At 43.9% G+C, this 26,656-nt stretch overlaps 3 protein-coding genes across 3 annotated transcripts in view; 2 read left to right on the top strand and 1 right to left on the bottom strand.

Moving 5' to 3' along the window:
- Window positions 1-2,563: 2,563 nt before the first annotated feature.
- On the bottom strand, window positions 2,564-7,149 carry NUDT1 (nudix hydrolase 1; the record flags this gene model as incomplete). Its single annotated transcript, XM_082312542.1, has 3 exons — window positions 2,564-2,736; window positions 2,950-3,095; window positions 6,998-7,149. 3 exons carry the CDS (start codon window positions 7,147-7,149, stop codon window positions 2,564-2,566), a joined length of 471 nt encoding a protein of 156 aa, XP_082168668.1.
- Window positions 7,150-7,860: 711 nt separating this feature from the next.
- On the top strand, window positions 7,861-10,133 carry MRM2 (mitochondrial rRNA methyltransferase 2; the record flags this gene model as incomplete). The annotated part of the gene is made up of 3 exons (XM_082314163.1): window positions 7,861-8,000; window positions 8,483-8,754; window positions 9,443-10,133. Coding segments are annotated over 3 exons (837 nt in total), but the record flags the coding sequence as incomplete, so codon positions are not given.
- A 1,155-nt stretch (window positions 10,134-11,288) lies between these two features.
- The window catches only part of MAD1L1 (mitotic arrest deficient 1 like 1), a 380,415-nt gene continuing 365,047 nt past the window's right edge, over window positions 11,289-26,656 (top strand). Inside the window, exons 1-9 of the mRNA XM_082311897.1 lie at window positions 11,289-11,340; window positions 12,892-13,045; window positions 14,356-14,496; window positions 16,276-16,455; window positions 17,894-18,018; window positions 18,708-18,789; window positions 20,072-20,202; window positions 21,485-21,599; window positions 22,555-22,616. Coding sequence (XP_082168023.1) covers window positions 12,896-13,045; window positions 14,356-14,496; window positions 16,276-16,455; window positions 17,894-18,018; window positions 18,708-18,789; window positions 20,072-20,202; window positions 21,485-21,599; window positions 22,555-22,616 — 986 coding nt within the window. The 5' untranslated portion in view covers window positions 11,289-11,340; window positions 12,892-12,895. The remainder of the gene's footprint in view (window positions 11,341-12,891; window positions 13,046-14,355; window positions 14,497-16,275; window positions 16,456-17,893; window positions 18,019-18,707; window positions 18,790-20,071; window positions 20,203-21,484; window positions 21,600-22,554; window positions 22,617-26,656) is intronic.

The following is a 26,656-nucleotide window of genomic DNA, read 5'->3' as shown; positions in this document are numbered from 1 at the left end:
GTCTGTCAGACTTGGAGAGCAGCATCACGTACAGCTTCCTTCCTCTAGAGGAATGCAGCAGGGAATCAACCGTCTGTCTACCCTGTCAATGTAGGGGAAACAGTTCTAGTTACCTCCATGCTATTGCCTTCTGCAGCAAACAGCCTAGCTCTACGCAAGGGTGAGAACAAGACTTAATGAAGTTGGTTCCATTGCTGGTAGCTGAGTAGATTGCAATAAACACTAAGCAAACCAGAAGACTAATTGAAGACCGCATGCTGCCTACCCAAGAACTGATGCTCCTGTAAGATGTAGCGCCAAAGACTTAACGTGCCTTCTTGAATGGAAGCTTTCTGTGTATGCTTGAGCTCATGGGGACTTTCATGTGTTCAAAATAGTAATGATAGAAAAGGCCTCCAATCTTTCTGTCAGTGTCTCTCAAAATCTGTTGTGGAGGTACCGAAGTAGTGAATAGCTGAGAACCTGAAACTTTGCCTGAAAAATGTTTTGTCAAAAGGGCTATATATTTTTGTCGCTCCCAAGGTCTCCTCTGCTTCAGGCTGTGAAGTGGCAATATACAGGCTTTTTGACCAGTATCATGTGTTGAAAGGCTTTCCAAACTATATTTACAATACAACCTTAATCTTTGATCTGTCTTTCCCTCTCCTTCTATCTTCCTTGCAAGTTGCTCCTCCTAAGCAGTAACATGTTTTCAACAGTGCCTTGCTGCATTCCAGTGCTTTTACTCTTCTACTTTGATCATGCAAGGGTGTAATTCCTGGAATTTGTAACAGGCTAATTTACAATCTTCAGTTTGTGCTATTTCCTAAAAGACAAAGGTCACCAGCTGGGGACAGAACTTGTTTAAAACATGTCAGTCTCCACAACTGCAGCAGGAGCAATAAAGTCACTACTCTTTGACACAAGCTAAAAGTCAGTGCTGGTGAAAGCACCTTCATAAAAGGATTGAACTGACTGCAGAAGATGAGATAGCAAATAGAAGTGCAAGCCTGAGCCACGCTTGTTCTTTTCCTACCTAAGTCCCTGGAGGAACAGAAAGTAATTTGCACTCTCTCACCATGCAATTTACAGTTTCCACCAGGAAGTAAATCAAGATAACTTAACAGGTATTGGCTGCCAGTCGCTCCCTTTCCTACCATGCAGTAAGGTCTTGCATCCTGTTACAAGCTACCTATCCCCTTGGGCTTATTTTCTCTCCTCTACTTGCCTCAAGCTGTTCTCTCCATTATAACAGCCAGAAAGCAGAGGTATCAAAAACTCTAAGTAACTCAGTGTGCAGCACAAAAGCAAAAGGAAGAGTCTAAGGTGTTAACTCTTATCCTCTAACTCTGAGCTGTGGCTTACTGAGCATGTGAAGAAGGGCATTTTTGAGTGGTATAAATTATTCAGAACTGCTGGAGGGAGACAAGCAGAAACAATCTTGTTCAGAGGGGGTGAATTTTGCCTGCCTGGAATATCCTGTATCTTTGCTTTGCTCAAATAGCCTTATGTATGAAGCACTTTATCCAAATGCAGGAATTAAAGAACTATTACTACAGCTGGTAGACTGGAAATGTTTACAGATCCTATATTACATTCCATGACTCTATCTGTAAGTGTTAATATGTGTTTGTAAAAGTGTTTAAAAAAAAACAAACAAACAAACCAAAACTTGTGTAAGAAGTTACATATGTGATGTGTTATTTCTAGCACAGTTTGATTCAGCTTTTGCTGCCCAGCATACCGAGTTGGGCTGACCTAAATGCTGAACAGGTCGCCTGCTACCAACACCTGCCAAAGTCTGCAGCCACAGGTGACCACACTTTGCAACACCGACTTGCTGAAAGTTGATTTTGTTCAGCATATTTTTACCTGAAACACTCAAAACAGTTCAAGTTCACGGCAGGAGCTGCAAGAGTGAAAGCAGAGCTCAAACAGTGCTGTACATCTACTTCTGACTTTTGTTTTCTTAACTCCTATAACCTTAAGTTACCTTCAGCTGGAGAATCCTGAAGGGATCTCTACCTAAACCTTTCAAAAGGCTTTCACAGCACTGGTCAAGCCGCACCTTGTCCTAGGAAGTAATGCTGAATAGGGAACTGTATAGAAACTGGCATAGAGAAGATAATTGCTTCTGCTGCACCGCAGTCCACTTAATGCTTCTGTGAAAGGAAGCCAATGCCTGAAAGGCCCTTAAACAGTCTAGAAGGTAGGCAGCTGTTTACAACAGAACAACACGTGCTTTTACTAAAAAAAATATTTTTAATCTTTTAAAAACATTTCCAGCCACGAGAGAAAAGCCTAAAAAATTAGCCATCTGCGAAGAAAAGGGGTAACACTAAGTTTTTAATAGTTGTGATCACATAACCACTAAAGTATACCACAGCCAGGGACTTCACAACATGGAAAATCTTGTTACTTTTATTTCTGCTGTAAGAAACCCCCTTATTTTCCTTGCTTCCCAATGATGTGGCAAATAAGTCTCCTTTGCTGGAGAGTTGAGAAAGGAGACCCTTCTAAGTAGGACTCATGATGTTCTAGCCCAATGTGGGCAGCAGCACGTGGGTTGAATGCTTCCGATTTCTTAAACTTCCTCCACTTCTTTCAGGGTGTGCTCCAGGATAGTGTCTTGTCCCTGGAACTTAAAATAGCCACGAAACAACTTTTTCTGAAGCAGCAAGGGAAACCAATAGATATCATCTGCCCACATGTGATTGAATGGCACCTCATCCAGCTGAAACCACTGTGGACGCATTTCTGGTGGGAGAAAACAAAAGAAATTTGCATGAGACTTTCTCTTGTTTTTTTGCTGCCTAGACTTTGAATATCTGTCAACAAGCAGCTTCCCTCTAGAGCCCAGCTGCCTCCCTTCTCAAAGGGATTTTGACATGAATAGTTCTGCATTTCTTAAGAGCAATACTGCCTCAGAAGAGACTGCACATCCTTCCTTCCCCTCCGCTAGCTACCTACCATCACTTTCTGTTGGCTCTCCATGAAAATGATCTGCTCGGAAAATGTGAACTTCCATGAGTTCAGTGTTGCCTACAAATTCAAATGTGATCTGACCCATCTTCTGCAAGGTGTCCACAGTCAGTCCACTCTCCTCCAGGAGCTCCCTGCACAAGAAATGGACTTCTTTACATGAAAGCGAGCAGCGGGAGAACAAAAAAGCAGTCATTAGCTTTACTTGCACATTCAAAACACTTCCAGTGAACCAAAGGTGAAAGCTGCACCTGTAAAACAGAGCAGGGCACAGCCTGCAGAGCAGAGTTCTGGCTTCCACCAAACTATTAGCCTACTTACACCACAGTGCAGCCACGTCAGACTGGCTCGTGTGTTATTTCAAGCTCCTAGAGGCTGGTAGGAAAATAGTCTATGTTGGAAGGGGAAGATTCAGGAAAATTGATTGTTTAGTAAAATTTACCCTCCTTGCAACATGATGATCTTTTCTGAGGTTAGTTAGAAGTGCACTAACACACTCATACAACTGTAGCTGGATGTGGCTTAAGAACTAAAGTTTTTAAAATTGTGGGGATGCAGGTAATAAATACTAGAACATCTGTACTTGCAACAAAATCAGCTACTTCTGAGGCTGACTGAAGCTTATTTAACGCTACACACTACGTAACATGATTTGCACACAGAACGTTAGGAATACCGTCTCCCATTCAAATGCCATATAAAAAATACAAAGCAGTTGTGTAAACTTTCCATTTCTGCTCCTTGGAAGTACATTTAGCATAACGAGAGGCCAGAAGGCAAGACTTTCAAGAGCACTTTGAGACACTTGCCAGACGGCTCTTTTCCATGCATCACCATGCACGGCTACTTGAAGCATATTCAATTACTTGCTCTGTTTATGCTATGCACCTAGGGCTTTTTTTATTTCTACCTGCCTCTAACAGAATCAGCATAGCTTGAAGTTAGTCATGGTTTTTCTAATGTACAAAAATAAGGAATACTTTGAAACGGCGTATCTTCAGTTAAGGTTAATAATTAATGTAGTTGCATATTTGGCAGTAACTTTAACAATTTTAAAATGTAATGGAAATGATCTTTAAGGCTCCAGCTTTCTTTGGCATCAATTTCATGAATCCCATACTTCAAAATTATATTCTAACTTAATGTCTTAGCTAATTTTAGTTTATCTTCCTGAGAAACTATGTCTAAAATAGAGGCGGTTTTCCAGCAACAAAGCTAAAAGCCTCATTTTAGAGGCTGTGATAATTGAACAACAAAGCACAACACTGCTCTAAGCAATTTATCTGTCAGCTGTTTGGCTCTGTATATAGTACGGAGAAACATTACAGGTAGCAAACCAGAAATAATGAACTAGCTAAATGCTCCCCTTATAAGATGTGCCACTGAAGAGCCGTGGCTACCCAGGTGCTCGCGGGAATGTGGCGTACCCAGTGGAGTAGAGAAATCTTACTGATAGAGGAAACTTTTGTTCATGTTTCAGCTTAATATTTAACTCTCTGTGCTGTGAGGACCCTTCACACCTTAATGCCACCGCAAACCCCACTGAGACAGTGCAACATGGAACCACAGCCTAACACCTCAGCTCCAAACACAGAGCAGAGGTGGTGCAAGTTAAGTTTGATTGGGACTGTGTGACGCTTCCTGGAGGAGAGCTGCACCCCCAGGCAGCACTGCAACGGTGTTGATCCCGCCAGGAGAGTGGGCTGTGTGCCTAGCTGGCCCTGCAACAGTTCCTCTGGGAACTGCTTCCTGCTCAGTTGACCTCGGCAGGAATCGGTTGTGTCATTCTGCAGTAAACTCCTACCAGCTGCGTGGAAAGGGCTGAGGATTGGAGTGTTCCACAGTCCGCAGCAGCAGGCGCTGGCTGTGCTGTGGCACGCTGCACTGAGACTGCTGAAACTTCTATCACTTGACATCTCGTATGGACTAAAGCTCTGCTTTCTAACTCCAGGCTAGCACAGATAAACACGCACCTAGGAAATTAAATGCTAAATGTGCACCCTCAGCAAATTTGCAGACGACACAAAGCTGAGTGGTGCAGCTGACACGCCTGAGGGACGGATGCCATCCAGGGGCACCTGGACAAGCTCGAGAAGTGGGCCCCTGTGAACCTCATGAGGTTCAACAAGGCCAAGTGCAAGGTCCTGCGGCTGGGTCGGGGCAACCCCCAGTATCAATAGCTGGGGGATGAAGGGTTTGAGAGCAGCCCTGAGGAGGAGGACTTGGGGGTACTGGTGGATGAAAAGCTGGACGTGAGCCAGCAATCTGCTCTCACAGCCCAGAAAGCCAACCGTATCCTGGGCTGCATCAAAAGAAGCGTGACCAGCAGGTTGAGGGAGGTGATTCTGCCCCTCTACTCCACTCTGGTGAGACCCTACCTGGAGTGCTGCGTCCAGCTCTGGGACCCCCAACGTAAGAAGGACATGGACCTGTTGGAGCGGGTCCAGAGGAGGGCCATGAAGATGATCAGAGGGTGGAACACGTCTTCTATGAGGAAAGGCTGAGAGAGCTGGCGTTGTTCAGCCTGGAGAAGAGAAGGCTCCAAGGAGACCTTATTGCAGCCTTTCAGTACTTAAAGGGGGCTTATAAGAAAGATGGGGACAGACTTTTTACCAGGGCCAGTAGTGACATGACAAAGGGTAATGGTTTTAAACTAAAGGAGGGTAGATTTAGACTAGATATAAGGAAGAAATTTTTTACCATGAGGGTGGTGAAACACTGGAACAGGTTGCCCAGAGAGGTGGTAGATGCCCCATCCTTGGAAACATTCAAGGTCAGGTTGGACAGGGCTCTCAGCAGCCTGATCTAGTGGAAAATGTCCCTGCTCATTGCAAGGGGCTTGGACTAGATGGCCTTCAAAGGTCCCTTCCAAACTATTCTATGATTCCATGAAATTAAATCATTAGATTTACACCAGTCAGTGGCAATGTAAGCCTAGCAAATGAAGGCCTGATTTAAGTAACAAAACTGATCTCCCTCCCTCCACTCAGAGACGATAAATTACACGAAAAGCCACGATGTAAGCATCAAGTATGTTAACACCGCGCACTGCTGGGTGCGCATCTGCACAGAGGACCCTTCTGTTCCCTGGATTAGCTCACCACAGAACCCAGGCGGTTGCACTGGCACAGCTGAGGAGTCGGTTCAGGGCAAAAGCTGTTAGGTAGCTGTTGAACACAACACTGATCTTCCTGCAGGTGCGAGGGCAATTCTGGGCATATATCAGAAAGTGAGGAGGTGGCAAAGTGTGGCTTTCTATCGGCAACATTCACGTAAGGAATGAGGCACCTAATTTTTAGAGGAGTTTAGCAATTCAGCTGCGATCTGCTCTTTCATTTTAATGACTAGACAGAAGAAAGAACTTCAAGGAATCAGTACTAAAAGCTTCAAAAATGGTACTATACCTCTGTACTGATGGAATTCAATCTTAAGCCCAGCATTAGGGCTTAAAAATGCCACCATGCAGTCAAATAATAAATTTCTACAGTGCCTTTCATAAGGGACCCCTAAGAATTTCTACTATTTTGTCACTACATTTTCACACAGTACTAAAAATGCTACTGGAAAGTAGCATCTGTTCAACAGCTTCAAAATTTAAACAATAAGCAGTACACTGGCATAAGCTGTAATTCTGCTATATAGCCAAAATTAAACTGCACCCTTCTGAACAGTGCAAGAGTCTCTGCCCACCGCTAGCAGACCAAGTCTCAGTTTAGATCAGAGTCCAAGAGATGGGAGGGAGGACACTCGGTAACTTCCAGTTACTCATAGACTGGACAACAGTTAAAGATTTGTAGATGAGAGGCAACGGGGAGCAATCCTGTTTCTTTGTACACGTGGACGATCCCTCATCACCTGTGGAGCAGGCAATTTTCTCTGTTCAGAGACGGCTCACGACTGCACCTGTGGGTAACCAGCCGAGCCATGGTAACTCCACCTGCAGCCCACCACAAATGGTCTAATGCCTCCACGGCCCAACCTGTGCCCCAATACCCGCCTCTCCCCGGGGCAGCGGCTGAGCCGAGCCAGGCCTCACCTGCGAGCAGCCTCCTCGATGCTCTCCCCCGGCTGCACCTTCCCCCCGAAACCGTTCCACAGCCCGGCTCCAAACCCGCGTTTCTTCATGCCCAGGAGGACGCGGGGTGGCTGCACCACCAGGACGAGGGTGAAGAGCCTGGATGTGCACATGGCTCCTGGGCGAGAGACGAGGAGGGCACGCTGCGCCGAGGGCCCCCCGCACCCCTCAGAGGGGAGGCCAGGCTGCTCTCCTGGCTCGGGGCGGGGGTTGACAAAACGTGGACTTGCTGCTCAGGCCCAGGCAGCCCTGATGGTCCCCCAGACACCCAGCACCCCCTCCCCAAATGCCTGCTCCCCACCATCCCCGGCCCAAACCCCTGGTCCCCCAGCACCTCTCCCAATGCCTACTCCTCTACACTCCCCACTGACCCTTGCTCTCCTGCTCCCCCACCACCCCCTCCCCACATCCGTGTCCCCCCAGCACCTCCTCCCCAAATCCTTGACCCCCCTCAGCACCCCCTCCCTAAATCCTTGACCCCCAGCAACTGTTCCCCAAATCCTTACTCCCCCCCCCCCCCCCCCCCCCAGCACCCCCATCCCCATTGCCAGGCTCCCCCGTCCCCGTTCCCCCCGCACCTCTGCCCCAAACCGCTGCGTCGCCCCCTCCGAAGCGGCGCGGCGCGGCCCGGCCCGGCCCGGCCCGCCCGGCTCTTCCCGCGCCGCCGCCGTTCCCGCCCCGCGGCAGCGGCGAGGGGAGGCGGGGCGGGCGGAGGCGGCCGCCATGGCGTGGCGGGGGGGCGCCGCCGCCGCCGCCGGGGGCAGGTCCGTGGCCGGGCCGCTGAGGAGAGCTGGGCAGCGGGCCGGGCCGGGCCGGGCCGGGCCGCTGAGGAGAGCTGGGCAGCGGGCCGGGCCGGGCCGGGCCGGGCCGGCGGGTGCTGCCCTGGCTCGGGGGGTGGTGGGGTAACCCCGGGGCGGTGCCGGCGCCTTAAGTGTCCGTCAGGAACGGGGAACGGGCGTTTTGGGTCGGTCGGCGCTGGAAGGGCGGGAGCGGGGGCTAGTTACCCGGAGAGCGGTGGTAGCAGCGCCCGTGGCTGTTAGCATGCTCCGCCCGGAGAGGTGAAAGAGCCTCCAGGAGCTGGGGCGTCCCTCCTTGGGGGGAGAGACCCCGGGCCTCCCCGCTGACGGGGGCCGCCAGCCCCGCTCCTCGCCGGGGCTGCGCTCCCAGGCCCTTCGGCGCCGACGCGAGGAGCTGCCGAGGACTGGGTCCTCTTCTGCCTTCGCTCGGGGGGTGACCTGTGGGGCCTCCATCCAAAGTACGACCCTTTTTGTTGAGATTGGACCAGATAACTAAAGGTGCCAAAAATCTCAAATTTGGAGGCTTTTTGTGAACCTGGTGATAAACGGGTGGAGCTGTAGTCGCGGCTAAGATTAATTACTATAGAGACTTTTGAAATACATAGTGATTATGCACTAACCGATTAACTCTCCTTTCTTCCCCGGGCAGCTGTTGGCATCTGGCGAGCAGATGTCTCCACACCACGGTGAGGTTTCTGAAGAAAACTGGAACTGAGCACCGGTGGTTGGAGCGGCACGCGAAGGATCCTTTTGTCAAGGCAACGAAGCGGCAGCATTACCGTTGCCGAAGTGCCTTCAAATTACTGGAAATCGATGACAAGCTTCATATTCTTCGTCCAGGACTTTCTGTTCTTGACTGTGGAGCGGCGCCTGGTGCTTGGAGCCAGGTTGCTGTAGAGAGGGTCAACGCCTTAGGTACCGGTAAGTGCACGTTTTTGGCAGGCAAGATGGGGATCATACTCGTCTTAAAGTGCGTGAGAAAACTCAGCTGTGATGGGGGCGGCCTGGGGAAGGGACATGGGTACTGGCAAACGCCAGAGTCGCTGATAGAAGCGTGAAGGTGTGTGCCTACGTAGCAGTGAAAATCTTGATACGGTCCGAAGAAACCATATTTCTGAAATAAAAACTTACCATGAGGTGCTATGTAGGTGTAACACAGTGTTCTAATTAGCTGTGTTGTGGGGAAGATCCCTTCATCCAGTTCCGAAATTTGTGTAGCCTCCAGCACGTAACTTGGCTTTTCTGTATTTTTTATTTCTGTTCTTAAAAAATGGTAGTAACGACTATGTACAGTTTATGTGTTTTAAGCCATTAATATTTACAAGATAAGGTGTTATCATCGGTACTATTGTCCTGGATTTCTGGACTGTCAGCCTTGAAAGAACAGGAGAAAACCAAGAAAAATACCCCTTGCTTATCCAAAGTAACTGAGTTTTCATGTCTTGAATGGATTAGCTTATAGCAAACCATCCATCCAGATGCACGCAGCACACTAAGGACAAGAAGACCAGACGTGGCAGGTGATACGTTTTTGTTTATTGGCTAGCATGTATATGCAAGTTGTTTGCAACCCTTATGAGTGTTCAGTATGTCATTCACTCTTATCTAGATCCTGCTGTCCCCATCGGCTTCGTCCTTGGCGTTGACCTCCTGTGGATTTCTCCTCTGGAAGGAGCAGTCTTCCTGTCGGAGGCTGACATTGCAGACCCAGGGACGCTGAGGGCGATTCAGAGTCTGCTTCCTGCAGAGAAGGTGGATGTTATCTTGAGTGACATGGCACCTAATGCGACAGGCATTAAAGAACTGGATCATCAGAAGCTGATCAATCTATGTTTAGGCCTTCTGAATCTGTCCCAAAGTATTTTAAAGCCAAAAGGAACGATGCTCTGTAAATTCTGGGATGGACATGAGTCCCGTCTTCTGCAAAACAGACTGAAGGAGCAGTTCCAGGACGTGAGAACTATAAAGCCTCAGGCCAGCCGGAAAGACTCTGCTGAATCTTATTATTTGGCAAGACTGTACAAAGGGAAATGAAAGCTGAGAACCGCAGATTTTCAAACAGGTGATGAGACGTTGACTGGAAATCTGAATTTGGTGTGTGTTTAAAGAAGAATCCCAGCATTAAGACCCTGGGTAAATCTGCCACAATACTTATGAAGTACATTGTGCTTTTCAAATAAAAAAATGAACGGGAGTGGTGTCCTACTGAGTTTATCCACTAATTATACAAGCAGAGACATTCAATCTAGCTTCTCACCTGTGGAGAAAACGGTTGGGAATGGAGAGGACTAATCTGAAAGGCAACCTCTGGGGCTGGAGTCATGGAAATGAAAATAAAACAGTGATTATATGAGTTTTTAATTTGTGCTTGAAAATCATTGCGCTGCTAATGTTGTCATGTGTGAGAATAACCACAAAGGCGGTTGTCAGAATGAGAGGGAACAGCGAGGGGAGCTTGAGCCAATGTATTGCCTCTTCATCTTTCTTAAAAGCTGGTGCAATTTATTAGCACGTGTAAACGTAGGTAACGTTTTCGTGCATGTCAGAATCTGCATCGTCACGTACGATCTGTAAGGCAGCCGCTCGGGATACGTGACTGACTCTGGAGTATTTAGCCTGATGGCTCTGCTGCATTTGCTAAAGACGCAGGTTATATTTAGAAATTGCAACTTCATTGTACTCATAAATCCAGTAAATGAGAGTAGGGCAGGGTCATCGCTGCAGAGAAGCTCATTTCCCCTATGTTTTCAGTAATGTTTTATATTTGACCAATGATGTTTCTTAGGTGAAGTGACAAGATGTTCCTTGGATCACAGACAGGGAGAATTACTGATTGAATTGCAAGAATTCTGCTTGCAAAAATAAATTTAGCCACTGCCTTATCTGGAAGTGACAACTTTTACATTAAATAGCGGTTTTATCAGGCCGACTGTGGCATGAGTTATAAGAGGGGCTGGTAGCACTCTGTTTTCAGGGCTTCCAGAGCTTTCTGGTTATGAATGCCTCATTTGGAATTGCTTACAGATTTATCAGATTTTACCTGCTTTGAAACCTCCGGATCTGGATCTCGGTACGGAGCGGTGTGCACGAAAGCCTTATCCCCAGCGCCAAAGCGGGGAGCTGGGCGTCGCCTTGTGTACCTTTGGGAAGCAAAAAAAAAATGATGTCGGTCCGCTCTTTGAGAAACTTTATTGCCGGCGGCGCGCAGCAGGAACAGTCGCTCCCGGGATGCGGTGGCGGTGGGGCGGGACGGAGCCGGGGGCACGGCGGTTTCGGGGGGGTGGGTTGCGAAGGGGCGGCGGGGGGGGCTGAGCTGGAACCGCCTTCGCACCGAGGCGGGGCGTTACGGTACTGCGCGGAGGCGGCGGCGGGATTGCGCGCCTAGTCCCGTCGTTACGGTGGCCCGGGCCGCTCTTCTCGCGAGAGCTGGGCGCGAGTTCCCGTGAGATCTCGGCGCCGGGGCGAGGAGGGAGATCCAAGCGGGGCGCGCGCCGCCGCCCGCGGCGGGTGAGTGAGGGCGGGCGGGCGGGCGGGCGGCGGGGGGGCCGCGGCTCCGCTCGGCTCCGCTCGGCCCGGGCGGGCGCTCCCGCCCCGTTCCCGCCCCTTGGCCGTCGCGCCCGGCCGAGCCCGGCGGCGTGGGAGCGGGGAAGGGAGGCTGTGCCGTGTCCCCGTTCCTCCCATTCCCGGGCGGCCGCTCGCCGCCCCCGAGGCGGGGCAGGGCTGTGGGCGCTGCCGGGGCCCCGCTCCCCGCTCTGCGCCCTCGGCGGGGTCCGTGAGGGCGAACCCCCGCGCCGCCCAGGGCGGCCCGGCTGCGCGGCAGCAGCCCTGCGGCCGCGCGCGCCCCCTGAGGGCAGGGGTCCCTCGCGCCCTCCGCGGGAGCCTCGGCCACGGGCGTCCTGCGGCGGGGGGGCGGCGCGCGCGCCTCTTCCTAATTTTTAGCGCTCTTGGGGATTTCAGAACAGGCTCGGTGCAGCCCAGGTACCTGTTGGCAGTGGCCTCCCTGGAATTCATTTGCATGTGGTACTGAAGTACTTATTTTGAATAAACGTTTTCGTTTGGGTTGTGGCTGATCTGTTGCCAGCGTGCTTCTATTATGTCTCCCCTTTGCAATGATACAAATCCAAAGAATAACTGCTGTGTTACCCTGAGAGTGCGCAAGCCCGAAAGTTAGCCCCAAGTCTGTGTCTCTGGTGCAAGGCCGCGTGAATGTTGTGGGTTGCCTTTCCCGGTTCTGACCCTTTCTGTGCTTCTGGGGCTCTGTGCGGCGTGCAGTCACTAGGGGGGGCTCACTTGAGGCTGCCTGAAGCCTCCTGGGAAACCTTGCAGGCTTTTCTGAGCTCCAGGCTTGATTTGTCTTTGGCCTGTTAGTTAGTACCCTTCCAAATTTGAAGGAATAATCACAAGAACTTTTACATGAATGAGGAGGCACAGTTTTACTTACAAAAGTGAACTCAGGAAGCCTCGTTGCTGGAAGTTAGGTTCCAAAGTGCTTTTTGGAAACCAGAATCAAGTTGTGCAGAAGGTAGGGTTTGCTGAGAGTGTGGAATTGGTTCTCCCTCCCTGCCTCAAATGTTTGGAGGAAGAGTAATGAGCGCTGTTTGTTAGCCTTCTGTGCTGTAGATCTTCGTGTCCTACAGTGTTAATTTGTATCCCAGAATCTATCTTGATTATACGGGAAAGGAGAATTCAATTTTGTATAACTTATGACAGCTCGTATTTGTACGCTTATGGGCTGAGATTCGGGGGAGAATGTGTTTAAACAAAATCAAACCATTTCAGGTGGAAAGCTCAGGGAAGATCAGACTGTTGCATCAGCTTTTCATTTCAGAGACCTACAAGTTCAGCCTTGGTTGGATAGTATCTTCTGGTTCAAGCTGATCCCAGCAGTAATCTGTGGATCCTAGCAGTGACTAGCAGATTAGGTTCTGTACCCTGTAAACTGGAACACCTTGCATTTAGTGTTTCCTTAGGGCAGTGATGTATCTCTTTTTAGCAAAGCAGCCGGTATACTGTACGTTGCTCTGAATGTCTGGCTGATGACTTTCTGTATATTTCCAGAGCCATGGAGGACTTGGAAGAGAATACCACCGTTTTCTCCACACTGAGATCCCTCAACAACTTTATTTCACAGCGCATGGAGGGGGTATCTGGGCTGGCTACACCAGGATCGTCGCAAAGCTCCTTACAGATTCAGTACCAGCAGAGGGTGCAGGTGAGGTGTCGTCAGCTTGGTGATGCCTGCAGTATCACTTCAGTGTGGCTGTAGACTCCTTTTGATTCCAGGAGTCGGGATTGATTTCATTAAGATCTGACCATTCTTTCAAAAATTGATATTCGTGCAAGCTTAATAATGGGAGCTTGCTTTTGGTGAACATTCTAGAATCTTTAAATTTTTTTAAAGTTCAGACATATTTATTTCTGTTTTGTAGAAATTTAAGAAAGGTCCTTTGAATTTCTTCCCTGCTTGTTATATCTGTATACCAGCTCAGGAAATTAAATTGTAAGTTGTTTTCATATTGCTGAACAAAGGAGCTTTAAATCTGTTAATATTTTTCCAGTAAGTCATTTGTAACCTTTTTTCACAATCTTCCTTAAAGTTTCTTTGCCTGGACACATACAGGAGACTTGCATTGTGGTATGGCTTTGATGTGCTAACGAGTTGTGCTTTCTTGTCTGCTTCTGTTCGTATCCACATAGGGTTTTTTTTGACTTTTTCCTGTAAGCTGCCTTATGCTCATAAAGCACGGAGTCAGTTGACATCTTCGATCATACGTAGTGTTATTAGGCTGGAATAAAATTTCTGTATTCTGTATCTTAATATAATTTCTATTTCAGTCTCTAAGTATAAAATAAGCTTGCTTTCTTTTTAATGTAAATCTGCTTTGCATTTGGAATGTCAACAAAAATTTATGCATTTTCCATCTGTGGTACATCTCTGGTTACCGAGATGATTAGAGGAGGCTCTCTCTGGTTAAAGAGTCTTCATTAGCTATGTGTTGAATGTACATTGCTTAGATGTGAGGTAGTCTATTAATATTGTCTGTGCTCTAAGGTAATTTGAATGAAAAAATGAAGTGTAATGTTGTAGCAGGTAGTAGAAAAACATGTTATTTTGCTCAGCAGTTAAATTTCATGGGGAGCGTGATCTCTGCTTCTTGGTTAGCTGCTGTTACTTTTATGAGGCTTGAGGAGTTTGTAATTAACATTTTTTTAGACAGAGAAGTACATTTTGTCAGAGTACCTCTAGAGATTGAATGAGAAATTCTGCATGAAGAACTTGAAATTCACTTCTTTCCAACTAACATTGATTTGATGTGGGTTTCTGAGTGTGTTGTTGGACTCTTGGTTTCCCCATCTGCAGCTGGTGTGAGAAGACAAGTACCACAAACATTGTGGTAGTTTCCTTGTAATTTGTAAAATGGCATGCAAGTGTCATCTGAATAGTACAGGGTGGGAGATAACGATACTGTTGCAGTGCTGTTAATGGTGTGTAATGTCCCTTTTCACACGTGAACTGGCCAGTTGGAAGAACAAGCTGGGCAGATCCACTCCAAATCCCAGCTCCTGCAGGTGGAACGAGAGAAGATGCAGATGGAGCTTAGCCACAAACGAGCTCGCATTGAGCTAGAGAAGGCAGCTAATACCAATGCCAGGAACTATGAGGTAAGTATGACAGTTGCAGATGGCTTCGTATCATAGGCCTAAGTTGGAACATAGGTGGTGCACCTACGTTGGTGTTTTAGTTTGGGTCAGGGATATGCTCTTGAATTCTCACGTGCTGTGCTTTGGTTTGCAGTGCTGTGTCTCAGAATGTGTGTAGTGAACTTTTTTGGATGAAACTAAACTGAAAGATGCAGTCCAGGAGCAAGCCTAGTGCTCTCCAGCTGCTAATGGGCACTCTGTCTTCAGAGCAAGACTTCAGCCAATCTGTAGTAAATGCTCCTGGAACGCATTTACTGCGTTTGCATTTACTGCAGATGTGGTGGTGGTGGTGTGGGTGCCAAGTTCCCAGCACCAACTGTTTTGCTCTACAGATCCCCTCACAGTGCATTGCACTAACTTGCTAATGTACACAAGAGTGTGAACGTCAAAGCCTTGTTTGGTTGACAAACTGATGTTCTCATCACTAGATTCTGTCAGTTTAGCACTGAATTGTCATGAGTAGCAATAACAAAAGGGATTTGTTATTGGTTTCTCCCAGAAGTATTTAAGCATTTTTCTCCCAGATGAATTTAAACTTCTGCTGGCACAATTGCCAGCATTTAGTTTGTGTGACTAATTAATTGGAATGACAGCAGTGCCAACCATGCACTGTCACACAAGAGAGCTTGCACTGATAAAACAGTGAGCCTTACTCGGGGACTAATAGCTTGTATTGGTTTCTGGTTTTATGCCCGTATATGTTTGCTTAACTACGTTACTGAAATAAGTAGTAGATCTGTGGGTTTTGTAGGATAATGTATGCAGCTGATTATTTAAAAAGAAATCTTTAAAAAATAATAAACATGTTTTGTTGTATTTTACAAGGGTGCTGGGTGACAGATTTAGTGTGTAGTTGTGAAATAGCGAGTCAGTGACTAAATTCCTTGTTCGTCTGAAGTCAGGTGATGTGGGATTAAGCCACGAAGAGTTCAAACTGGAATGTAGCAGAGTCAGTCACAGAAAACCTTGAAATGCTGGTACAAAAAAAAAAGGGAGCAACACTAATCCAGCACCGTGGTAATTACCCTGCTCAGATTCTGTGGGTTTTTGAGTCATGTGGATAAAGGTTTTAGGAACCTCACATTGCTTTGCATAATCCTTACTTACTATGTAAATCTGTGTGTTGATTTGCTTTGATTAGCAAAGCAATTTACTACACATTTTTTTCAATAAGTGTTAATCAATTTGTGGTGGGAATAAACTGAAATGGTGTATGAAAGGTTGTCAGAGTGCAAAAATATTTATAGTATTCATGGATAATACTGTGCATTTAAACCCTGCTTCTTTTCCATTAAGTAGCCTCATACAATTTCTAGAAGTTGCAGAGGAAAGTTTGTCTTATTAACCCAACTGTTGAGATCTGAGTTTCTGAAAGTCAATTTGCTATGCATGGGTCAGCTTTAAATTGGAGCATCAAATGTTTTCATCTTTGATCCGCTGGAGAGTGTGCAGTGGAGCCATGTCTGTATTCTCATATTCATGTCTCAGTCTAAGAGAGCTGGAAGACTCTGTCTCTTAATTTTGTAGCTCCATTGCCCTGCGTAGTTCCTTGACGTTGAGTTGCTGCTGGTAAGGTTTTTGCCCTTGCTAGTGCAAAGTTTGAAGCTATGGTCTGAGCAGCATTGCTTCACAATGATGCCTTGGTGACCACAGTAATGAGGAATGGAGACAGGAGAAATGAAAACAGCTTCGCCTTTGTGCTACTTTCTTATGTCTCTTTGCATTTTTCTTCTTTGCAAGCGAGAGGCTGACCGTAACCAGGAGCTGCTCACACGCATAAAGCAATATCAGGAAAGGGAAACAGAAGCTGAAAATAAACTGAAAGAACAAATGGAGATGAACAAATCCTATAAGAAGAGCATGGAGACAATGAGTAAGAAGCTGCAAGAGAAGGAGAGCAAATTAGCTGAAGCTAATGAAGTAAGAACAGAGTAATTTTTTAATCTGTTCATAGCTTCAGGTGACTTTGCAGTTCTTGTGAATTGAAAATGCCCTTTCTGGTTTAAAAAAAAAATATATAAAATTGGAATCACTATGTTCATCATCTGGAAGTGGATAAACTCTGGTGGTGTGCGTCTTTGCTGTCAAAGTTTAGAACCTAACCAAGTCCAGACACAAGTGAGCAGGTCAGAAGATGTTGCTGTGTTAATTAACAATGAGAAGAGATTTCTTAGGCAGGTTGATATGGAGAAGGAGGAAAAAAAAAGTGCAAGGCAACATACAGTGTCTGGGTTTAGGTGTTGGGTTACATGACACTGAGTAAAGAAGGGGAAAATGATGGAGGAGATAAGATGGGAAGTAGGGGGAACTGTAGAGTGGATGAGACCAAAGTTATGTACAATGTATGTCTTCCTAAAGTGTCTTAAATGCCTGTGTGTTCCACTGTAGAACAAAAGCTTGGATAATCATTTCAGTTCTTTTGGATGAACAGACCATCTTCTCAACCCTCAACCTTTTCAGATATCATTAGAATTAAGTTTAGCTAGTTAATTTGTAACTTTTCTGTTTAATTTGGTTTCCTACACCAGTTGTGAATCAACAACCACTAAGTCCTTAAGCCTTCCTCCTGCCTAGGTGTCACTGGAAATGTATCTGTGATAAAGCAGGTAAACAGATTTAACGTGCCACTTATCAGTGATTAAAAACAGGGAGACAGTGATGGCATGTGAGAGGAATGAAACCCACATACGAAATGTGTGCAGCAGTTCTGTTTCTGTGTTCTTTTTATTTCCATATCCATCAGTATCAAGATGAGAACCCTACATGTTTCTCTGTCGAGGAAACACCCTACATATGTAATGTTTTGAGATTTTTCTCTTTTTCTCTGTTAAAGGGAGCTGAGTAATGGCTATTTGAAACAAGCCTGTGAGTTTTTCTTTAGAGTTAAGATATTCAGAACAAAATTTTAAAAACCACTGGCCTCTACTTTTAAGGAAAGTGTAATACTTCTGGTATTTGGTTGAAGCAAACCCAGACATTTTCAATTATGAAACCCAGACAAAATATATTTGGAATGGTTGTGGGATAATTTTTTTAATTTAATATATATATATACTTGTGTTTTATCATCATCTAGCTTTGAAGCTTGATGTTTTTCATGCCAGTTTGAGGTCACCCACTTAGTAGGTAATGGAAATGACAATTTGGGTGACAGATGAAAGCAACTAAATGATTTTTTTTCTTGCCTTTGTTTTTGAGGTGAGTTTGTAGGTCTGAAGGTTTGCAAGAGTGTGGGATTGTTTCTAGATTCAGTGTTTGTACTTTTTAGTTGGATATGATTTCTGTCTATCACCATCTAGAATGTCCAGCCTGGAGAGTCATAGCCTTGTGTGTTTATTCTTTCTTTCCATTAATTCAGACAATCACTATATTAAAAGGGAAAATATCAGAGCTGCAATGGAATATAATGAATCAAGAGATGCAGATGACAAGCCAAGACTCTCAGAAGCAGGAACTGATGGAACAGCTGGATGTTCAACAAAAGTAAGCAGGGGATGAACAACTGTAGGGAGAAAAAGGCAAACAAAACTTCAGCCTTCTTCAGCTGTCATCACTCAGAAAACTTTCAACAGTGTTTGATTTCCCCTCTTCAAAGGGGTGCTTTGATCTGGATGTGCAGGTTATAACCATTGTTTGAAACTAGCTCTGAGGTGCAATTTAATTGTACCTTGAGAAAAAAAAAAAATACTTGAGCTTAAAATCTCAGTGATGTCTCATGTTCATGGTAGAGAGTTAACAGAAGGCACGTGGGTGGGAAAGGCTAATCTGAACTTTACAGACTGAACAGAACAAAAATATCAAGCCTTAAATCATAGTTGAGGGGTAGCTGAAAGATATGAGCATGTTTTTTCCTTGCTTAGTAAGTTGAACTCTTCAATTTCAAAGGTGCTGTTTATTTACTGTGAGTGTATACTTATTGGTTCCAGAGATAAGGTGTCTTGATTTTTGGATATTTCTAAAGATGCGTCTTTTTATTAAAATGGGTACTTTTGTCTCTAAATTAGAGGGAGATGGTATGAGTATGAAACTGTGTGAGAGACAATCTTCTATAACAGTACCATATACCTTGTTATTGGTGTTTGAAAATGTTTGTCAGAGATACTTCTGCATGTAGGTTGTTTCTGGTATGTGATTCCTGGGTGCTAAATGCCTCTTGTGTCTACATCTAATAGAAAATGGCAAGAGGCTAGTCAGCAAATCCAGACATTGCAAGCAAGCCAATCCCTACTGGCAGAATATGAACAGAAGATTAAGGTAAGAAACTTTGTGGCCACCATAAAGCTTTAGTTTTTAATTTCTTGGAAGAACAGAACAGTGTTTTTTTTTTTTTTTTTAAAAATACTATTGCAAAAATAAAAGGTTATTTTGTCATATAAGAATCTGATCTGGTGGCCAGCAAGAGCTGAAGTTGGCTAAATTCAATTGGATGGACCAGGCTACCTACAATTAGCTGTAACGTGACACTCTTCACCTTTGTTGTATCAATTGATTGGGGAAAAAAATCCACCCATGCTTTCTCTATAGAAAGGTGATTTATATTCTTATGCAGTGCTCTGGAGGAATGCTCTGTTTGATCTTGTGCCAGAGCACAAGTCTACCCTGCAAAAGATTGCTTCTAGAGCAATCTTTTTTCAAATGGTGGAGGATGAACCTAGCAGCTACAGTTACTTTTCTGCTTCCCGGAAAATCCTTCCTCTGGAGTTGGGTTTAGCTCTTTTAGAAAGTGCACTTTCTTGCAAAGCTTTCAAAACCACACTTAAATGTGAGTATAAAGATGCTTTATGCCCTTTCAAATTACCACGTAGATTGGTGGGAGTGTATCTTTTTCACTTGTTTTATATTCCTGGGAGAGGTAGATGTGGAGGGTGACTTTGGTTTGAGCAGGTGCTGATAGTGGTGTTGCCTGTGGTTGCTGTAAAGTAAAGCTACACTGAAAGCCAGCATCATTGCCAGTTCTGCTATTGCAAGAAGAGAGAGATTTCCTTCATTGAAAGGAAAGGTCGGGAAACAGGATATCAGACTGCAGTACAGCTCTAAATAAAGGTGTTGTGTTTTTGGTTGGTTGGTTGTTTTTGGTTTTTTTTGTTTGTTTGTTGTTTTTTTTTTTTTTTTTTTTTTTTTTGAAAAAAGGCAACATTTACTATGATGCTAAACTGCATGGTTGTGTTTCTTTTCATCCTTAATTCTTGCAGGCTATCCAAGTGCCCCTCTTTACACTTCATTGATGGAGGGATAGAGAACAAGAAAATCACAGATTTGGTTTAGCCAATAGAGGGTGGTCCTTTTAAGATTAGCAGAGATCTTTTTTTATTATGAACTTAGGGTAAACAGGTGTAGAGAAGAGGCCAGCCCAGCTGTTACAAGTGGAACAAGAGTCATCCCTACTTTGAGCAGTGGATTGGACCAGATGACCTACTGAGTTCCCTTCCAACTTCATTCAAGTCATTGATTCGAGTTGAAAAAGTACAGTGGAGAAGTAGCTCTTATGAGTTCCAAGTTAATTGTTGCTGTCCTCGTGTCGTCCCATGTTTTCCAGGATCTGGAACAGAAGTTCTCCCAGCAGGAACATGATGCTCTAATTGTCAAGAACATGAAGGCAGAACTGGCCCGTTTCCCAAAAATGGAGCGGGAATTGCGCCAGCTCAGGGAGGAAAATGCCTACTTCAGGTGAAAGAAGGGTTCAGTTGTTGAGAGGGTTATCTTGTGTTCTTCTGTACCCGCTACAATTGCGCTATATGCACTTTCAAATCCCTCTGGTGGGCTTCCATATGGGAAACTTTAGAAGGAAGTTTAAATATTTCATATAAATACTGCATATGAATTGAGCAGTGTCGTAATGGTTACTAGATGAGAGGATTTGACAAGATCTGGGTAATCTTTCTGAACACAGTGAGAGCGTATTGATTGTTCTGGATGGTGATACCTATTTGTTAGAACAAAATTCAATGTTTAAAGATAGTGATGAACTCTATACAGGTTTGGGAAAGAAATCCCTGTAAAGAGAAGAGACAGCTGAACATTTCTGTAATAACTATTTTTGCTTAGTTATTGTTACCACTATTTTAAAGCCTGTTGTTCCAGCATAATGTTTGGTGAGTCTTTTGTTTAAATTTCTAAAGCACTCTGATACAGCCCTTAGTGGAGTAGACTTTCTGGGTTTCTGAAGTGACAATTAATCTGAAAAATTAAATTCCTGCGTACTATGAAATAACTTGCCTTAAAGAGAGAGAGGGATACACGCGCACACACACACACACGCTTTTTTTTTTTTAGAGTGAACTTAATTTCCATCTTTCGGTGCATCTTAAAAAAATAAAAAAGCTTAAATTGCATGAGTGATCTTGCCAGCTTTTTCTTATTCTAAAATTAAATAATTTCCCTTGGCTTTGTTCTTGTTAATGTTTCATTATAATTTTAAATTGTTTATCTTGGAATCTTTTCTCATGCTTGTTTTTTGTGCTCAGAAACATGATATCAACAGATTAGAGGTAATTTTTTTTTTTGTGAAACAGTTTTGTCTCACCCTTGCTCACCTCTGTTAAAGTAAAACCAAGCAGTCTCTATGCTTGCTCAGTCATCACAGAGTACTCAAAAAGCCCAAGTGTCTACTACTTGCTGTGTTCCAACCCTGCATTCAGCCTGACTGAAGATCAGAGTTGGGAGTCTTTTGCTGCCCTTCATGCTGTTTTGCCAATCAGTAAAGCAGATACAAAACTTCAGGTTGTTTGGACATAATGAGGATGGCACTTAGAGCAGAAAAAAAATCAGTTCAATAAAGCTGTGTTTTCTTTGTAACAATGGCTTTGCAGTGAAGGTTATAGAAGTGAGTCAGTTGAATGTCATAATGTCTGTTCAGTGTCATTTGATTCCCTTGTAATTCCATGTGCATCTGGAAGTTTGTGAGAGTGAATTGAGTTGCATGGCTCCATTGTTTCTCTTTTCACCATAGGGAAATGAAAGAAAACAACGGGTTGCTTAAAGAGGAGGTAGAAGGTCTCCAAAGAAAACTGGAACGCTATGAGAAAGTCCAAGCACAGCTAGTGACCGTTGAATTGGAAAATGAGGTGAGGAGCTAGAAATATTTGGTGGATGAGCAGAATAGGAGTTTCCTTTGTTGCCTGTCCTGTTTTTTAGGCTCTTCCTGTATTGTGTTAGTTGAGATACGATAACCTGTTTTAATTAATGTGTTTGAACCAGGCATTCCCAAACTTAAATGTCAGCATGAGGGGAGCTATGGCAATGAAGGTGAAAAAGGCAAAAGGATATCTACTGTTCAGATGGATATTTTCTGTGAAGAACTATCTCATCATAGTGTCTTTTTTTGCCCTTGCTGTTTCTCTTTTACCTTTCTTTTGCTGGAAACACTTTTTTTGGCATTAAGCTCTGCCCAGACATGGTGTTGCCTAACAAGCATGTGGTGAGAACCTTGATACACACTTGGATTACTGCCAGTGCTAGCAGGGCCAGCATGTGGTCTCAGATGAATAAAATTGTCTTGCTTCCATCCCACCCTGTATCAAGCATACAGTGAGTTGTCAAGAGATTAACCTAAATGTGTAAACCTGTTGGTCTGCAGAACTACACTGGTGTCTGATCAGGTTTAGATAATAGTACCTGGTATTGACTGAAAATAAAAAGCTATGAGAGGAACTGGAAGAGGAGAAACGGGCACTTCAACTGCTACAGGACTGGTGTTGAGGATACAACTTTTCTTCTCTGCTGCCAAGAGTGTAGTCTACCAAGGTCTAGTACAGTGATGGTAGCTCATGGGGTTAGATCATCTACAGCGCTGAAGTGCAACATGGATTTCGTGTGTCACAGAGCTGAGGTGACAGGGAGAATGTTTGTGAGGGCTGGAGAATGACAACCCAAAAGTGCTAGATAAGAAGATAATGAAATCCACAGGAGGAAGAGAAAAAACACTGAATTTGAACGGAGAATTTTGAGAAAACTGTGTGGAAAATTAGCTGTTAGAACATTCGTCGGTGTCTCTAATTTTTCTTTTGATCTCTACTTTAGAAACTTCTGGGAAAATTAAAAAGCTGGGAGAAACTGGACCAGAGCACTGGCTTGAATATCAGGTATGTGCTCACAGCTCTGGAGGGAGTTAAAACTTTTAAACCACTTTCCTTTTCTCTTAATCATCTGATCTCTGAAGTGCGTTGGTCATGCTTTCTTGCTCTCTCTTCTTCATGCAGAAGCTCTTCCAGTGCTTTTTACTATGTATGAGAAGAACCATAAGATACAAACTGTTATAAAGTATCTTTGGGAACTAACAAATGTTTTTCACCAAGTCAGCTTGGCCAATGTCTCTGAGGCCAAGGTTCAATTTTGAGTTCTTTGAACTTCTTGCATATAGCTACATTCATGTTTCGTTAGAGATTCTGCTAGCTTAATAAGCGAACTTTTAAGAATTTTACAGTATGTCCAGAGAAGAGGACAAATTGTTTAAATATGATTTTTTCAAAATCTGGGTATCAAAATAAACTGCCAGATAGTGTTGTGACATTTCTTCCCTAAAGCAGCTGAAGAACAGTTGTTAATTTAGTTATTTTGTCTAACAAGAGAAATGGAATAAACTGTTTCTTATAAAAGGGGGGACTCCTTTTATGTTGTTTTGTAACACCAGCTAGTCTTTTGTGTGCTGTTATTTAAAAACTCTTTCTGACATCTGGAGCACTGAACCAGATTTTTTTACGGTCTCTTGAGTGCGTGTGGTATAAAGAGGGGCTGGAAATGGTGCATCTTCTGATCATTTTCTTCCACTGCAGAAGGTTTTCTGTGTAGCTACGATGCTTTTGTGTGTCATATGTTTCAGCACTGCTTTATATTTTCTCTAAATATTTACCTTCTTGTTACACTGGAAGGAGAGATGCTCCTTTGTAAATAACAATCTTGATATGAGCATTATAGTACGGATCACCTGTCATATTGGATCAAGGCCTGAGTGGCAACATGAACTGCAGAATCTAATTTTACCAATTGTTTCTTTATTCCATTCGTTACATGGGCCCAGCAACAGAACTATGTCTGCGCACTGCTGGGATTGTTTGGAATATGCACGTATGGTTTGGGCACATTACTGCTTCATGTGACAGATACTTGTGTTCAACTTGGGAAAGCCCCCTTAATTTTCTCATTGTTTTCTGTTTAATGAGGATAATGAACCTTTTTCTAGGGGCATGCTAGTAGGTAGCATGCTTGAGATTCTCTCCTGCATCTGCTGAGGATGCATACATTTAGATGAAGTTAGAATTGTGCTAAATCTCCTACAGGCAGGAATGGACAGAAATAGTATGAATCCTTTTCACAAAACTTGTTCTATCAGACAGTGGAGTAAAAGCTTTTTACTTACCCCAAGCTGTTAAAGGATTAATGAGGTAATTTCACAGTGGGAAATAAATGGAACCAAGTGATTCTGCCTGTTGAAGTCTAATAACTCCTTCATTTAAAATCAGAATATTCGCTGTAAAGTGTTAGCTTTTTGATTGGGCCATATTGTTTAGTGCTATTAATGGTGTCTTCTCATACAGAAAAGGGAATTGCTCTTGAGAAAAATCATCTTTTGCATGCAATTGTAGCAAGTGGAACTGGATGATTTCCCCCTCTCTCTTTTTGCTGCTCAGACTTCTTACAGCATGAATTACGTTAATTTTTGGTCAGGGTTATAAAGATGATGAGAGATCATTGTCCTGGTTAGGTTTCTGGAGTATGCTGTTGGTGAAAGTTTGAGAAGAGTTAATTGCCCATCTCATAGTAGAAGAAAATAGGAACAAGTTGGATGGTTGTCCCAAAGAGCCAGAGCAATGTGCTGTTTGCTAATAACTAGATAAGCAAGGGAAAAGGGAATGCATTAGGATTTCTCATGTTTTCTTATCACATTCTTCGTTGGTACAGAGAATGTAAGGGAAGTGCATACAGCGTATGGTGTTTTAGGAGAGGATGGTTTTTCATTTCCTCCAGCACTTCCACAGGGCTTGTTTTGTGTCTGCTCTTGGTGGTTTCTGTTCACTGATTGCCTGGTCCCAGCAGACTTTTTGTCAGATTGGCTTATGATCAGACCTTCAAGTGTAATTTTATGTAATAATACTTGGAAAGGAGGTGCAGCGCTTAGGAGTGTAGTGGTAATCCTACTGGTTTTAGTACTGGTCTCTTTTTGGTAACAATGAAAGAGATAAGTGTTTATAATGCTTCACCTTTTGGGGGTAAAACAATTTCATTAACAGTTTACTCAAAGGCTCATCTTACGTTTGCTAGGTCTGGATTCCACTTGTAAGCTCTTGGGTCTTCCTCCTCCTCTCATAAACCATGGAAACAAAGACAGCTTTAGCTCTAGAGCATGTTGGTGTGTTTGCATTGCTGTTGTGCAGTGCTCTTTCCAGAATTTGCCCTTGGAATTATGCCTGCCTTATACAAATGATATATAATATACTTACAAGCTGCACAATACCCAGATAATAAAATAATGCATGCCATAGTTATGTATGGTTCATGTATACACATTATGAATCTGTATAATCTTTTTTGGATTCAATTATATGTCCTTTTGATACCTTGATCTTCTCACTGCCTACTTGCTGGTATAGTTGGCTCTGTCTTTTATCATGGATGTAATTTTGTCTTGTAGGTCTTTTTTGCATGTTACTGTTATGCTGCTAGGGATTTTCATGTATTTGTCATGTGTTGCTCTGTCTGTTGATATTCCTGCTGTAGGATTTGGTTTCAACTGTAAAAGGAAAAAACACTAAATTTTGAAATTCTTGCTTCGTGAGTAGAAAGTCTTATTTATTTTGGAGTTTACTCTCTTTGAGACGTATGTCTATTGTAGGACTTTGTTATTAGGAAAGAGTTGTGTTGAGAAAACAAGCCTCCTGTCTCTCCAGGATGTGCTGATGTCATTTGTATTTCTTCAAAATCCAGTATTTGTGTAATTGAGTTGTTGACCATCTTCACTGAAGAACCATGTTAATCATGGCAGACTTGGTTGTTTTTTCAGAGTTGGGCTATTAGCTTAGAGATGTTTTCCAGGTAGTTCCTTGACTGCCATTAAACAATATGTATTTTAACAGAAAAATATTTCTGGAAGGTTGTGTGTGAGAGAAGGCCGGCGCTTTATTTGGATGACAGTGTGCAAAACTATCCAGGAGATGGCATCCTTTCTCCTACTGCTGGAGAAAACTGGTTTTCTGCTCCGGTCTGGCAGGCTGAGCCTGATGCAAAAAACATCATTTGGGCACCTTAATAAGGGTCAGCTAGTCTAAGGAAAATTGTTCATTGTTGCTATCAAATCTTTTAAAATCTGTTTAATGCTACATGCATGCAATCACTGTCGTCTTGTCCAGTACTTAGGGTAGTAAATGGGTATGAAAAAGATAGTGCATATTTCTCTAATGGCATATAGAGTGTTTTTCCAACCAACCCTGTAAACTTCATATTTACACCACACATTCTTCATTTTGCCTTGCTTAATAGGAGTTCTTCAAAGCCTGGTTCTTTTCTCCCCACCCCAAGCTTTAGAATTGCATCCTCTAGAGCAGCACTGTTACTGTTCTGGCTTTCCTTTCTGCGGCATGTAGAAGATACCCAAATAAAAAAAAAAAGAGGGTTCTTGTTCTGTGAGCTTTTCATCTAAATAAGCCTTTTTTTGCTGCTGCTTGTCTATGTTTGGCTGGTATTGCCTTTGTCCTCTAATGAATTAGCCAGGTGATTTTGCTGTCCATAAACAGATAGAGCCTGGAGTACAGAATGATGCAAAATGAGGTGCATCAGGTATGTTTTAAAGATAAGGCAGTTAGTAAGTCAGATACTGATGATACTGATAGTCATTGATAGCAGCCGAGAAGGGTTAATGCTAAATTTGTCTTTGTATTTATCCATAAGTGGAAGAAGACTGCAAGTTTTGAAAAGTTGAAGTTCTGCTGAGAAGTTATGCAAATTTGTGAAGGCTGACAGGTGGACCACAAGCAACAGCTTCAGAGGAGTTTTAGTCCAAGCATTTTATTTTTGAGAGAATAAATAGTAATGTGTGATGTGGGGTTTGCTGTTCTTTTTTCTTTTTTGTTTATTTGGTTTTTTTGGTTTGGGGTTTTTAATTGGAAGTAGTGACTATGTGAAGTTTTTA

Source organism: Platalea leucorodia, assembly GCF_965183815.1.
Source record: "Platalea leucorodia genome assembly, chromosome: 5".
Classification (NCBI taxonomy): Eukaryota; Metazoa; Chordata; class Aves; order Pelecaniformes; family Threskiornithidae; genus Platalea; species Platalea leucorodia.
Note: the sequence above shows the minus strand (reverse complement) of the source record. Positions and strands in the feature narration are given on the sequence as shown.